The sequence below is a fragment of the Grammomys surdaster genome, unplaced genomic scaffold, assembly GCF_004785775.1.
Source record: "Grammomys surdaster isolate TR1022 unplaced genomic scaffold, NIH_TR_1.0 125357, whole genome shotgun sequence".
Lineage (NCBI taxonomy): Eukaryota > Metazoa > Chordata > Mammalia > Rodentia > Muridae > Grammomys > Grammomys surdaster.
In genome coordinates, this window is record NW_021620229.1 from 659420 (window position 1) to 675835 (window position 16416).

Consider the following 16416-nt stretch of genomic DNA (forward strand, 5'->3'; position numbering starts at 1 on the left):
GAGAGAGAGAGAGAGAGAGAGAGAGAGAGAGAGAGAGAGAGAGAGAGGGAAAGAGAGGAGCAGTAAGCCTACTCATGGTAAACGAGGTAGGAAATGTAATGTGTGAGATACATTATGTTCTAGACGTTGCATGCTTGGAATCTCAGCTTCCAGACACACCTTGAAGGGAGCTCACCCCCTTCTGACACACAAGACACACAAGAAAACAAGACTCGTGAAACTGATGACCCTGCTAGAGCCAAGACATCTCCTGTGATCAGCTGATATTTTTTTCAGTTTGGGGGCTCCAAGCCAGACCCCACACATGCTAGGCAAGTGCTCGTGCCTGTTCTGCTCCCCCAACCCTACCTCGCTTACTCCACACCCACTCCACTCAGCTGCTACACTGCCTTTAATCTCCTCGAATACAATGCAAAGCCTTGTATTTTTAACTCAAGTGATATGTAACAAGAAGGTGGGAGAGCTATTCTCAAACATACTATCTAAATGCAAACAATGGCTAAATTGGAACCTACAAGGCACTTAGTGGCTACTACTTAAATTGGTTTATAGGTTTAAGAAAAAAAAAAACCTGTTAGTGATATAGTTATATTGAAGACAGGAGAATGGCTGTCCTCTGAGAGGCTCCACCCAGCAGCTGATTCAGATGGATGCAGACATCCACAGTCTAACAGTGGATGGAGCTTGGGGACTCCTATGGAAGAGCTGGGGGAAGGATTGAAGGCCCCAAAGGAGATGGGAACTCCACAGGAAGACCAACAGAGTCAACTAACCTGGAACCTTGGGGGCTCTCAGAGACTGAACTACCAACCAAATACATGGCTGTCCCTAATCTCCCCCCACCCCCACCATACACACACACATATGTAGCAGATATATTGCTCTGTCTTCATGTGGGCCCCAAACAACTGGCATAGGAGCTGTCCCTGAAGCTGTTGCCTGCCTGTGGAATATGCTCTTTTAGCTGGGCTGCCTTGTCTGGCCTCAATGGAAGAGAATGAGACTAGCCCTGCAAAGACTTGATGTGCCTGGGAGAGGTAGTACTCAGGGGGACTTACACCCTCTCAGAGGAGAAGGAAAGACAGGAGGAACTATGGTGGGAAGGGAGTGATCTGGATATACAGTGAATATATAAATAAAATGTTAAAAAGAAGGGAAGAAAGAAAACGTATGTTTCTCTAAAGAGGAACTAGAGGCACATGAAGTCAACAGGTGACAGGAGACTTCCATCTTTGTCAGTGTTTCCTCCAAGTTCATGCACATAAGAATGCTGTTTTACAGCTTCCGTGTACAACTTTAAGGGCAACCCATTAAGAGGATGTCACCTCTCAGTGTTGTTGATATAGGCTCAATATAAATGTCAGTAGCCACCAGGTACCTTGGTGAAATAGGAAACCTCACTCCTGCCCAAGGACACAACAGAAGAACCTACAGATCTGCTTCCTGGACAATACTGAAACTACCATCTCAGTAAATAGTCCCATGATCATTGTCCTAAACACTGAGAACACCATTAAATGCATGACTGTTTATGAACATTAATTCAAACATGATTCTGGAGTGAATGTTTTTGTTATGGTCATGGTGTTTCATCACAGCAATAGTAACCCTCACTAAGACATTTGCCTCAGGAGCTCCATGACAAACATGGCCGGTCCCAGGCTCAGGTGTGTCAAACAACGCTGCCTTTGTTTCCCTGTGTGCTCCTGTGAGGACCACATGAGTTACAAGCATTGAAGCATCGTAGGTTGTGGGCTGTGCATACCCATGCACACACTTCATACAACAGAATGGGAAATGGGTAATAACAAACCAAAAAGGAGAATCCTCTGTCATGGTATTAGTTGATTTGGAGTTCCCTGACTTAACAATATCTGCGATGTTTGGCTTAACAAATTCTTCGAGGTAAGTCAAATGAAGCCCTTTGTACAAAAAAGAGCTGTGGATTCCCTTCCTCCTATCCATACTGCTTAGGACTAAATTCCTTCTCCCACAAACTGTGGAGAAGGCCCAATGGTAAAGCTTTTGCTGAGAGACAGACAGACTGACTATTATATAACTAGTCACATGCCACAACTTAGCCTTTACATTATATATATATATATATATATATATATATATATATATATATATATGTATGTGTGTGTGTGTGTTGTGTGAGATAGATTATACATCGGGTAATATATGATATGTATTATAGCCTTTACATGAGCATGCCAGAAGAAGGGGGAGGGAGAGAAGGAGGAAAGGTTAAGAAAGGAGAAGAAAAGCTAGTTGTCCTGCCGTGTAGTGTATAATGAGCAAAATTTTTACTGAGATGGGTGTGGGTTGAAGCTGTGTGACGGCTGACAGGCAAAACAGAGGAACTGAGAGAAGCTAACATTTCCACCACCCCCTGGCATCCTCATTCTATGAAATAATCTAATTTGCTCTGGTGACATAGAATCACTAATGACGCTTAATTTAAAGGTAGTGTTAAAAACTAATCTGAGGCAGTTCTAACAAAGATGGATGCCGGGGAGTAATGGTGCTACCAGATAGGAAGCAGACACAATTGTCAAAGAAAGAGTCTCTATTCTCAAAAGACAAGAGCTTAAAAATGAATTCCACATTCCAGACAGCAATACTTTCAAATCTACCACTGCTTACTGGAATAAAAATAGAAGTGTAATACTTAATCAGATCATTTAAAGAGTATGCCTTAATATAATGGAATCTTCTATTGAGAATTCCGATTAGTCTGGAGAGAGATGCTCAGTGGTTAAGAGTTTTTAAGTCCCAGCCCCCACGGTGGCTCATAACCATCTGTAGCTCCAGTTCCAAGGGGTCTAACACTTTCTTCTGTACTTTGAGGGCATGAGGCAGGCACATGGTACCCAAACCCACACAAAGACAAAACATTTATATACATAAAATAACATTTAAAATTTTTTCAGATTAAATACTATGCACATTTCTGAGTTCCTTTGGAATATCAAGCAAAGTTCATATTACCGTAAAATGGATGGTCCAACTAAGAAAAGCAGAAATAAAGGAGACAGAGCAAGAGGCAAGCTGGGTGGCACGTACCTGAATCCTAGCTACTGGGGAGGCTAAGGCAGGAGGATCAGTAATTTGAGGTCAGCATGGGCATTTAGTGAGACATTATTCTAAAACCAAAGGTCTAAGGGTCAGCGACAGAGCACAGGCCTAGTCCCCATCAGGCCCTGCGTTCAATATCTGGTACCAGGGAGACTGAGACTAAGATACTTTCTCACCAGTCAGTAGGACTCCACTTATCTACTTGGACTAAGCTTAAGCTAGTCTACAGTGAAGAATCACGCTGGGTGTTCCGTTGCAGGAAGAGGTGACAGCGTACTTACTATAACCTCAAATAACTATGTTCTTCCAGCACACCAAAAGGAAGAATCAATTTCTTGATTTAACAATTCATGCACTCACACAGAATTTCTCTCTCTCTCTCTCTCTCTCTCTCTCTCTCTCTCTCTCTCTCTCTCTCCACCTGCCTTATGCTCTCAATGTAGCCTGACATATATAAGCACTTACAGCCTGAAATATATATTGAATACATATATATTTTAATTACATGTGCATTTGCATATTAAAGATGCAACTGAGTATATTTAGATATTATATAGGTAAAATATTAAATATACACACAGAAAGAAGCCCCCAATGCCCTATATCTACCAAGGTATTCTTAGCCCACACAGTTATTCCCTAGACAACATACAGCCCTAGTACAGAGTAATAATCTAATCCACTTGTGTTTCTCCAGATCCTCAATTTATGGGATTATCAAAGAATTAGACAGTGAGTGACATGAAGGCCCAAGTGGAACAGTAGTGGTAATCACCTCTGTAGGCAAGCGGCCAACACCTGCAGCTGCGGTGAGCTGTAGTCTGACTAGCTCTTACAGAGGCAAGAGGATTCCTGCTCTACAGATGGAGAATGCTGGAGGTCTCTCCCGTAGAGTGGGTGCATCCCAGCATAGGACTGCTACTCTCCCTCATGGCACACTGTCAGAGGTGGCCCCATGTGCCTATGATCACCCCAGTAGGTCTACCTAACCCTGAGGATTTCCACTACTGTGAGGTCACGCACCCTGCTCCCAATACATAGTTCAAAACAGCTCCAAGCGAACAAACCACAGAAGCAAGAGGAACAGTCAGTGCTTTTCCATCACTGAAATTCCAACCTAGAAGCATATATGTCTATACATCCACTCAAAGCACCACTCTGTGCATCCTCAGGGAGCCTAGGGAATCTTGGGAAGACCCCTTGAAAAAGCTTTACTGTCTAAGGCCAGACCCTATCTGGAAAGAAACGTGTTGGCTGTTACACTCCACTGTGCCTCATATCCCTGTACCATCAGGCTTGGGGTTGCTATGGTCTGAAACAAAATCTACACCTGGGTCTTTTCCAGGGAAGGGGAGCAGCCCCCCATTTGAACTACAGCACAGGGCTCTACAGTAAGGCCTTGAAGGGACTTAGCCCAAGGGCTTATACAAATAGGTACCTCCCGAAATAGCCCTCGGTAGTAGTTGTGGGATACTTAACACTGAAGTCGCTTGCTCTCCATGCTTGGTCCTATATGATGTAACTGGAGGGGAAGTATTACAGAAAGCCTTCCAGTGGAGAGTAGGAGAGGAGAGAATTATATCCCTAAACATCTGAAGCCCTATATGTGGTGCTATTTGCAGGTGGGGCCTTTGGAAGACAAATGGATTAAATGAAGTTATGAGGGTGTGACTTCTGGCTGTATCAGCTGGGAGGAAGCAAAGTCCTGTTGTCTAAGCCACCAGGCCCAATGACTGGCACTTGGCTCCAGCAGCCTGGGCTGAAAACCACAGGGGGGCAGAGGTGCCCAGCCCTCCATCTGTCTCTCTGCTTATGACTCTATGCTCCTGTTTGTGTCTCCAACCTAGATGGATTTATGAATTATTTTATCTAATTCCAAGGACACAGACCCTTCCAAAAAGAAGCATTATGCAAAGAAATGGCATCAAAAATTTGAGAATGTTGCAAAGCTGTCAGGGAATAAAAGCCAGCACAGATGGGCCTGCCCCAAAGCAAAGGTCTTCAGGGCCTTTTTCTAGGTGGAACAAAAGGAAAGCTTAACTAAGTCTGGTAAGGTGGTCAAAAACATTCAAAATAACTAAGTACATGTAGTTATTATACAGTCACAGTGCTTGACTGAGAATCCTAACAAATGCATGTCAAGTCCTGAGACATGGCAATAGACCAGTCTACAGATATGCAAACATAGTGCTGACAAGTTTGGAGACCACTGCTACAGAGAACTTATGTGACAATATGTGTCCTACACTATAGCATCCCAAAAACAACAGCTCAAACTAGCTTGCTTTCAAGATGGCTAGTCTGAAAAGCTACAGATAGCATTGACTCAGGGGCTGTCCTCTGACAAACGTATTACATTAGTGAAGTGCAGGAGGTCCAAATGGGCTTTCTCATTCAATACCCCTTTACTGAGTTGAAAAGATTTCACAGGAAGATCTGACTCTGACACCAGAAAAGGCAGATGACCCTGGATGGCTGTTACCTAGAAGAAGCTCATCTGTATCACAAGACAGATCTTCCCACAGATTAGCTTCCCACAACCTCACACCCCTCCAAAGAGCAAGTCCCTGTCCCTTCGTTTAGCTTTATAATATGAAGTGAAAACTTAAGGGCTCTTTGGAAAGTTGGTTGTATGGTGTTTTGCTGGGGCAAACATGTGAAAGAATGAACATTTAGCTGAAGTGGACACAGGTGAAAGGCTAAGGCAGACTTGTAAAGGAATGTTTGGTTGAAACAAACATGGGAGAAAAGATGTTCTATTAAAGCAAACACGTAAAAGGACACGTGATGAAGGATTTTTTGCTAATACACATGTATTGGTCCACCTTATTATTACATAGCTGAGCCCCATTTGTCAGGACTTCATAGAGAGAAATGCACCAAAAAACTTGTGGCGTGTCGGATTCTGGCTGATTGGCAGAGTGATGTCAGCTGTGTCAGACACACATGCTGGGACAAGGCCTGTGGAGGACACGTGATGTTTAGAGGGCCTATAAAAAGGACTGGATGGCTAGTGACAGGGGCTGAGTTAGATTTGCTTACAGAGTTAGCTGTATAACGTTTGTTGTTCTCATGTCTTTGTTGATCTTCACTTTGTTGAGAGAGGCACAGCCGAGAACTTCTCTTGGTGTCCCTCTGGGTCCCTCCTGTTGATTCATGTTGAGGCCGAGGCCTGGCTGTCTCTGTTAAGTAGTGCCACTGTTGCTGATTTGCGTTTACGATCTTGTATCTACAGAACTAGACTGTTGGTGTATTTGTAAAGTGTTTGTGAACTTCTAACCTGTGAATAGAACTGCTGATTTCCAGACAACACACACGGGAGTTAGCCCAAAGAACCTTTCTAAACAGGTTCACTTCCCCTATATCCTTTCTTTCCAACTACCTCTGGTGGGTGGTGGACTAAATGGGAGGCTAAATCATTTAAAACCCATCATTAAAAATAGACGTTTAAAAAAATTAAAGTTACAGTAATGTCTGGCCCTTTGTGAACCTCCTTTGAGGCTTGTCCTCTGTGCATAGTTCTCAAGTTTCTGCAGGTGGCTTTGTAATGGTTTTACACTCCCTAAAAATCTGTCTATTGTTGATGCATTTCATATACTAAAATCAGCACCTTAGAAAGAAAAGAAGAACAGATGTAGGACTTTGCTCACAAATGCCTGAAGGCTGGAACCAGCCAACTGACAATGGCTCTCCAGAGCCATTAAAGTGATGGTACACACAACAAGTCCTGAAGATCCACCTGCATGGCTAACAGTGTCCTAAAGTCAACCTCAAATCATTCCCTCACTTCTTATATACAACAAAACAACTAGCTGATGAACTCCCATTTAAGTTACAGAGAGCCAGCTCTCACTCGAGAGAAAAGAGTGGGTCAGCATTTGAGTCTACCCTGACCTCATGGTTTGCAGGAACTTTCGCTATAAAACATCCCAACAATGGTCAGACTCCCCCTTTGTTCTCCCTAAGCACTATCCCTGGAAAAAGCTGCTGGCTCTGTTTCTAGGAGAGCATCTGCTGGGTGCTGGGTGGCCACAGGTGGCATGGCAAGCCCTTTTCCAGATAGTGAAAACCCAAGTCCTAAGACTGAATGCTGAGCACAGACAGAATTGGCCAGAGCTTAAGTGCTGCAGCCTCCTTCAGCCTCTGTATGCCCAGCCTAGGTGTCCTGTGCGTGAACTGTGAGCGGGGAGCATAGGGAAGACTTTTGGACACCAGAGAGCAAGTATTCGCCCACCTACCTGGCACAGTGGCCTGGGAAGACTTTGCCCCTTCTTCCCTTTGTCCTTTTTATATTTCTTAGCTATACGTACATGAGTTTGGATATATACAAAGGAGTGCACATGCCCACAGAGGCCAGAAGGCATATCCCCCTAAAGCTGGAGTTACAGGTAGCTGTCAGCTACCCAACATGGGTACTGGGTATGAAACTCAGGTCATCTGGGAAAGCAGTACACTCTTAACCACTGAACCATCACCAGTCCCAAGACCTGGCCAGGTTCTAACAAAAGACCCAGACATTTGCCAATCTGTCCAGCAGGAAATGAGAGCTTTGCATTCTTATTCCCTAGAGCAGTAGTTCCCAGCCTTCCTAATGCTGTGACCCTTTAATAAAGTTCTTCATGCTGTGGTGACCCCCAACCACAAAAGTACTTTCACTGCTACTTCATAAGTGTAATTTTGCTAGTGTTATAAATTGCAATGTAAGTCTCTGTCTTGATGGTCTTAAGTGATTCCCATGAAATGGTCATTGTTCCCCCAAGGGATCACGATCCACAGGTTGAGAACCACTGTCCTAGATTTTTCCCCTTAATTCTGAGAAAGTTATAGACTTGTGGAAACCTGAAAAGGATCCAACAGAATAGCTATCTACCTTTCCACTCAGTTCTCCTGTAGTGTCACTATCCTATAAGCATTCGTCAGGAGAGAAACAGTCTGGAGAGACAGACTCTAGTGTTCTCTTTGGCTTTCTAACTGCTGAAACAATGAAACTGAAGGAGGAGAATTTCCCCAGGAATCCTGTGCTAAGTAAGGGAAAGGCTGAAGCCTTTGTGCCAGCCAGAGAAGGAACTTGACTCCCAAGAAAAGATTTCACACACTTCTGAGCCAACAGGATAGACCAGGGACAAAGCCAGGACATGAGAGATGAAGAACGGTCATGAGACCACACTTTGATTAGGCCTAATTAATCATGCATACTTCCGGCTTGGTTAAACCCTACATCTTCTCTGCACCCTAAAAATGGACTCGGTGGTCACTGGAGCCCTTTATATGTTACTCTACCTAATATGGCCACACTGAATAAACCTTTCATGTCTACTAACTTCTTACATTGATGTACTAAGACAGGGGGGCAAGCCTTGCTTATTGGGGCTGCTAGAGCCCAGGCTGTTAGCCTGAAAACTTTGGTAACAGCCCCCACCACAGCACATGATCCAAGGAAGCATATCACCCTGGCACAATGCTCATGCGATGGGTTCTTCTCGGGGCTCACCAGGTACCTTCTCCTCTTGGATTATGTGTCACTCAGTCCCCATCTCTCCTTAGTTTCCTCAAACCCTGATCAAATTTAACTTCTTTCTCATTAATGCATCCTTGATTAATTCAGTAAGAATAAGAAATACTTTTAAATCTGCAGAAAAGTAAGTTCATAGAATTTGGGAAGAGGTCAAGTTTCTGGATAGCCGAGGCTCAAGGCCAAGATTGAGCTCAGGGCTATAGAGTGAGACCATGTCTCAAATTTTAAAAGAGGAAAGAAAAGGTAAAGGAAGGAAAGGGGAGTAAAGGAAAGTGGAGAGAAGGAAAGGGGAGAGAAGGAAGGAAAGGGGAAGGGAGGGGAGAAAAGAAAAGGGGAGGGGAAAGGGGAGGGGAAGGAAGGGGAAAGGGGAGGGGAGAGAGGGGGAAGGGGAGGGAAGGGTAGGGGAGAAAAGGGGTGTAGAAAGAGGAATACACAGAAATAGGTCATCAATCCAGATTCTCAAACAAAATGTTTTTGCCTACCCGAGTGGAAGCAGTACAGAGGTTTCTTTGGTTCCATTATGCACCCACACAAGGGTCAATTTGATAAAGAAATATTGCCACCAAAGTCTATTCTCCCAGACATTTTCTGTTTCCTTAGAAACATCAAATACTTAACTAGCCCAAGGCTGACATTTTTTTTTCTGTTTCTAAAAATATAAATAGCTCAAGACAGCTTAGGCACAGTGGTTACCTGAAATACACAATGCCAATGACTCTTCAATTTCAATATTTCTGATGTACAATGCCTCAAAATCCTGCCATGTGTATAAATCAGGTGGCGCTTTAATTGCCAGACTTTTCTGTCGAGCTATTTGCTGCTAGTGCATATGAAATAAGTATTCCTGATCTATTCTGATGTTCCTATCTAGGAAACAGTGTCTGCTTTGGAGATTAACCAAGAGTTCTGACTCTCTGGTAAAAATAGCAAAAACAGAGATGAGATCTCCAGGCTGCTTGAAGGTAGCTGGGTAGATGCACTCAGTATGAGCAACAAATCTGATGAGTATTTTATCGTTAACAAACTTGACAAATACAGCTATCCCTGTATTCAGGAGTTGAAATTTTTTGGCTTATTAATTGATTCATTTAGTTGCACACACTCATGCAGTCATAAGCCTACGTGTGTGTGCGATTGTGCACATGCATGTGTGCATTCGTGCATGTGTGTAAGTGCATGCTTGTGATGTGTGTGCATGAGGCATGTGGAGGCCAGAGGTTGATATCAGATGCCAACCTCAACTACTACTTTTTGTGACATGGCCTCTCAGGGAACCTGGAGTTCACTCATTAGCTAGACTAACAGGCCAGCAAGCCCTCTTGTCTCTACCTCTCCACTGCTGGAATTATGATTACATATGAGAACGCTTGGCTTTTAGAAAGATATGATCTACGTATGCACATAGGTATGTATATATGAGTATTGGCAGTTGCATGTCCCATGTCGTGGGTGCTAAAAACAGAACTCAGGTTCTCTGCTCTTAACCACTGAGCCATCCTTCCATCCTCACATGCCTGACTTTTTATGTGAGTGCTATGGACCTCATCTCAGGTCCTCACTGTCACTCAGCGAGCACTGTACTACGTGAATCACATTCCTATCCCCTGGTTATTTTTGTTCGAGATACCTTGTTGCCTTGTGTATCCCAAACTGGCCTCTATCTGTTCCGTAGCTGATGATGGCCATGAACTTCCAATCCTTCTATCCCCACCACCTGGGTGCTGAGAATACAGACGTGCACCACCATGCCAGGTCTATTCCATGCCAAAGATGGACCCTCTGTGCCCACTTGGCAAACTCTACAAGAATCTGCATTCCTAACTCCTTTAAACAATCAACAAAAACGTGTTAAGATTGCAATGGTACTTCTTTGCTAAATAATAAGCATGCTTAACAGAAACCAGATTCTGGCTAAATGCTGCAGCTTTAAAGTTTTTAGAAAATTCTTCATCTTCACAGTACCCAACACCATTGGCTCCAGCACCACCAGCATGCTCACATCAGCAGCACGGCACACAAGCAAGTGGACTACTCAAGAGCACTGTTCTCTCCATCCCTGTTCTTTCTGGGACATTTGGGTCCCAGGACACACGTTAAACATCCCTTACCAAAATGACTGAGACAAGAACTGCTTCTGATCTTGCTTGCTCGATTGCTTTTTGTCCTGTCTGTCTCTCTTCGATTTGGGACTATCCACATAGACACAGTTAGACCGTCCAAACACTGAGTCCAAACACTGAGTCCAAACACAGAAACCATTTGTGTTTCATATGTATCACAGGCATTAGCCTGACAGTAACTTTCCTAGATGTTTTTGCTGTGCCTGTGTTTTGATGCTGACCCACCACATGAGGTTACATGTGGAATTTTCCACTTCTCACATGTTGATTCTCAGAAAGTTTCAGATTTTTGAGTTTTTTTTTTCCTCACTACAAAGATCAGGGCTGGTGCGGAACTCACAGAGATCTGCCTGCTTCTACCTCCCAAGATCTGGGGTTAAAGGCATACACCAAAATGCCAAGTTTTACTATTAATTTCTAAACAATGAAGAAGATGATGGTCCTCTTAGGCAAGAACCAGTGCCTAGGAGAAAGATGCTGCTTTAAAACTGATCACCATGGTGATGATGCTAATTCACTGGCTTCCCAGTGGAAATGTCAGCGAGCACAGTGCATACAGCAGGTTACTCAGTGTTAGGTCCAAAACCAGGGTTTGGAGAGACTTGCACAAACATGTCACAGCACTCAGAACTAAATTCTGACTGCCCAGAATTTAGAATTCCCAGGTAGAGCATTCTGTACATGCAGGGCCAAGCAAAAATGACTGCTCACTCTCCAAGCCATTCCCCAGGTCAAGCCTCTTCCTTGAGTCACGTCCTTTCCCTGCTGTCGTACAGCACATCATCTTTGACATACTTCCCCAGATGCTCAACACTGTCCCTTTCCTCACTGTCAAACTCCCAAGCCATGTCCATGTCTTTAAGTCAAACACCAAGTGCCTGCAAAAGCAAGTACAGAGTAATTGTCAGGGCTACGAAGAGTCCCGGCCAGAAAGTGGGGAGAGTGGAGAAATATGAGCTAGAGAAGACAGGCTTCAAAAAGACACCCCTGTCAGTAGACCGTTAGGATCCTTACCTGTCCCCTGAGGTCCTTTCTTTCCAAAGAGCTTAATTTAGAAGCAATGCACCCAGGAGTGTAGCATGTGCTTAGAGTGTGTAAGGCAGGTTCTGTCCCCAGCACCAGAGGGAGAGGAGCAATCTGAGGACACCCAGGTTTCTGACTATGAGAAAAATACCCTTTTCACATGGAAAATCATATTAAGAAAAAAGTTCTTTAGCAATTTCCTTTTATAAAAATATTCCTTTGAATAGCTTAGCTTAAAAAACAAATCAGTGTTTTATAAACTTCACTTCAGCACTACTAAGTGCTCCAATCCCATGGCTCAGTGTTGTGTAAAAGCCCTAAACTCTAATGTCAAGAAGCTTTGCAATCAGTTCCTAATGAACTGCAAGTCATTGACAACCATTAGTGATTCCCATTAATACTCAGCAGAATTGGAACACATCCTCCAAGCTGATCTTACAGAAGCTCAAGGGCCACACGGTAAAGTTCTTAGTCTAGATCCAGTGCAGGATAAGCCATGAAGTAAGAAAGAAACTATCATTTTCATACTTAGTATGATGTAAATGAATCCATACAGCTATACACCTGGTCATAAGCCTGCTTCATTTCTAGCCAATCCAATATACATACACATACCTATTCCAAAGCCTTCTCCCCAAAAATGTACAAATAAAACTCTATTATCAGGTAAACAGCTGGAATCCCTCTCAGGATAAAACTGTCACTGATGCAGACAGGTATTGAGGCCCCATTACTCTTAAATGTTTGCCTCCTGTTCTAGTTTTCCCCCATTGCTATGATAAGCACACAAACGCAGCAACTTGGAGGCAAAGGGTTTATTTACTTCAGCCTATAGTGTTGAGGCCATCATGAAGAGAAGGCAGGGCAGGACCTCAAGGCAGGAACCTGGGGGCAGGAACTGTAGCAGAGGCCGTGGGGGAGGATGCTTACTGGCTTGCTCTCTGTGGCTCAACCTGCTGTCTTCTTATACACCCAAGGACCACCTGCCCAGAGATGCCACTATCTACAGTGGACCGGGCTCACCTACATTAATCATGTATCAAGAAAATGCCCCCCCCCAGCCCAGACTTGGCTCCAGACCCATTTAATGGAGGCATTTTCTCAACTGAGGTTCCCTCTTCCCAGATGACCCTTGCTGTGTGCTTCCTGTGTGCTTCCTCTGCAAACCAGGGGTGGAGTGGGGTTCCTATTTTATTGTCACCATTTCAAGCCTTCACAGAGATACCAAAATTGGTAGAACTAAGCAAAATAACTTTTAAAAAGCACTGAAGTTTATAAAAAAAGACAATGATCTTCCAACTCTATCTCCTTACATAATATTTAACTTCTTAAAAAGTGGCCTTAGCATTTTTTCAAGGAATTCAATAGAAATATGAAAGGTGAGGAGACATAGAACTATATGGCCAATGCTGGGCTCCAGACGGTGTTTCATGCATTCAGAGTAACACAGACATCATTCCAATCTAGGCAGTCACTATCTCCCACACCTCCACCTTCCTTCTCCAGCCCCAAGAAACACTAATGGATAAGAAACACCTCTCTTTTACACATGTCACATAAATCAGTTCATACAAAGTGATCCTTTTCACAACTTGCTCTTTCATTGAATACTTTGAGGGTTCATCTACAATGTAACATTTTATAGCTAGATAATATTCCACTGTGTGGCTCTTCCACACTTTATAGAGTCATCTGAATGAATCCCTGAGTATGTGCATGTTTTGCACCATGAAGTATACTGCTATGAACATCTGTATACTTGTGTTTGTGAGGACCTCTGTTTTCATGTGTGCTGGCTATGTATACACAGCTTTGGAATTACCGGGTCCTATGGTAACTTTGCCTTGATCCTTTTAGAGCCAAGCCAAGCTGCTTTCCAAAGCAGCAGCCCCATATTTCATTCCTATTGGCCAAATGCATGAGGCTTCAATTTCTCCAAGGTTTTTCCAGATTTTACTATCTGTCTCTTTTTTAATTAGTCGTGCTAGTTTGTTAAACTATAATGTTCTGTTTGTAATGTCCCACATCTCAAAACAAACCTATTTATTTAGAAATGAAGACTCAGATATCCTAATATTTACTTTTTAAATTTAAGATGTATTCAAAGGTCATTCTTGAAATACAAAATAAAGCCACACAAAATTAACACTCTTAATAAAATGAAGGTATCCTCTCCACATATATAAATTATTTTTCTTTCCAAATCCTATCAAGCTATAGAAATGACCAAAACCCAGACCTTGCTGCCAGTGTGGTATTACCAAGGTACTGTAATAGTTAAATATCTAACCACGAAATTTTAGCCAAAGCAAAAAAAAAAAAACAAAAACAAAAACAAACCTCTGTGGCAATCCAGACCTGAGTAGGATGTTCTAATCAGCTCACTAAACTATCCTCAGAAATTGCTCACAGACATGAAGCTGGTTAAAGCTCAAAAGTTTAATGGTGTTTCTAAGTGTGCTAACACTGAGCTAAGAAACAGGCTTTGCACAGTAGCAAGAATTTGCTTGCTGGTCAGATGAGTGGGTTTGATTTCTAGCTTTCCCATTTCATAGCTATTAATATATGAGCATAGTATATTTCCCATCTCTCCACTCCAGTTTCCTGATCTGGAGGTAATGACTTGCTCCATAAGACACTGGAGATACACTGCTAAGGCATCTAACACAGTGGCCAGCAGGCAGAAAGCAGACACTAAAATGCTACCTTCCATTCATTTTTCTGCTGACTCTGGGCAAGATTTCCTAGCAAATAAGACCCTTAGTAAATGCAGTGGGTCACTAGGGAATGAATGCAAGTCCTTGTAGCCTGTGGGATTTCCCTTATAAAGCACTTCCCCACAGATGTCCTGCAAACTACTCAAGAGCGCTATGACAAAGAGAACCATCAATGAGGTTTCACTGAGTCTATAGAGATTCTTGGAAGGCAGTCAGGGGTGAGAGGACACCTTCACTTTTATCAGTGGCATTAGAATAACTTCCGCAAGGCCCACAGATAGGCTGGGCACAGAGAAGACAGCAAAAGAAAAGACAGCAGCTGTGTTCTCACATGGCCACTGGGCGCTGGGTGTGGACCTTTGGGCTCAAGGTGGGTGCAGGAGACAGAGATGCAAAGTGCTGGGGGAAGCAAGTGAATTGAGGGCCAGCCGGGTGATGGAAAAGTCATCCCGTGGATGTGAGCATTGAGCTTCACCCGGCTGCCTGTTCTCCTACCTGATCCGGTTGTCGCAGAATTTGTTGAGATGAGATTGGTTGAGGTAAATTATGCGGGCCGGTGCCTCTAGCTGGTCTCCAACAGACGTGGCCCGGGACATCTCATCCTCTGCCTTCTTGTAGCCCGCAGAAGAACGAACGGGTCCTACAGAGACGAGGCGCGGGGAAAACAAAACACAAAGAAGTCAGCCTCCAAGCCCGAGGCTGCGAGAGGGCTGCAGGCGGGGACCAGCTGCGAAGGATGCTCTGGAGAGACTGGGGCCGCCTATGTACCTAGGCTGCCCCTGGAGACTAGACTGTAGCCACAGCCGCCGCAGCAGCGGCAGGCCCCGCCCCACTCAGCCCCGCCCTGAACCTGCGAGGCCCCACCCCTCTATGACTCGAGATGCCACACCTCGCCTGTGAATAGGCTCCACCCCCTGGGCCCCGCCCCGCCTTGAACTTGTGTAGCCCCGCCCCTCCTCCAAAGCCCCATCCTAACCTGGATTCGTGGAGAAGGTTCCCCGGCTTCTCTAGCTCTGGATTTACCAGAGACCTCACCCCGCCCTGGACCTTCTGGAGGCCCGGTAGACCCAAGGCAACCCCGTCTGCCCGACCCCAGCGCTCCCCGGCGTCTCGGAGGCCCAGAGCGCACGTGGGGATGGAGCTGGCTGTGCACGTAGCTTGTGATACCTGCTCTAGCCAAGTTGGCCTGGGGGCGATGACAGGAGGGCCTCTTTAGACTGCCTGAGACTGGAGAGGAGGCCAAGGGAGTCAGCAGCAAAGCCAGAAGGCCTCCACTTAGCCGAGGCCATGCCTCGTCCTTGCACTTGAGACCTGGTTTTTCTGGGCTTCTTTGACAGTGTTTAGTCACAATGAGACAAACAGCCCTAGGGAGATGCCCCAAATGAAGTCATCACAGGAGCAGGAGGTGGAAGCACCTCCGCTGTGGATCAGAGTCCCGCACCAGGTGGACAGAGCTTGCGATCCTACACGAGCTCTTCTACTGGTGTCCACAAACAGGTCAGATCACCTCAGAGGAGCGACTTCATCTCCAGCTCTGGTCCAGCGTGAGCTCCCAGTTCCTTGCTTAAGTAGTTCCTGTGGCTCCCACACAAGCTCCCAGTTCTATAAAATTGGTAGCAAGCCTTATCTAGAAGCTTCTGAATGAGCTAAATTCCCCAGCACCTTTCTTAGATGTATGTAGAAGTAAATACTACACTGTGCACACGCGCGTGTAACACACACACACAGAGAGAAGCTCCAACCCAGCATCCCCTCTGGGAAAAGGCAGCCCACCTTGAGAAGTAACCTTTAGGGAGAATCAAAGCTCATAGAAAAACAAAAGCTCTGCAGTTGGAACCTTGTTTTCCTTAAATATTCGTCCAACTAACACTTCATCTTCTCTATCAAAAAGGTGTATACTGCACACCATTTACAAAACTTGCATCTTACAGGAGTAAACTCACACTTGCTAGCTACAGAG

General features: G+C 44.5%; 1 protein-coding gene across 1 annotated transcript in view; it reads right to left on the minus strand.

The window, feature by feature from the left end:
• Nucleotides 1-15284, minus strand: part of Atp8a2 (ATPase phospholipid transporting 8A2) — a 429785-nt gene extending 414501 nt beyond the window's left edge. Inside the window, exon 1 of the mRNA XM_028785873.1 lies at nt 14952-15284. Coding sequence (XP_028641706.1) covers nt 14952-15052 — 101 coding nt within the window. The 5' untranslated portion in view covers nt 15053-15284. The remainder of the gene's footprint in view (nt 1-14951) is intronic.
• Between the last annotated feature and the right edge of the window lie 1132 nt (nt 15285-16416).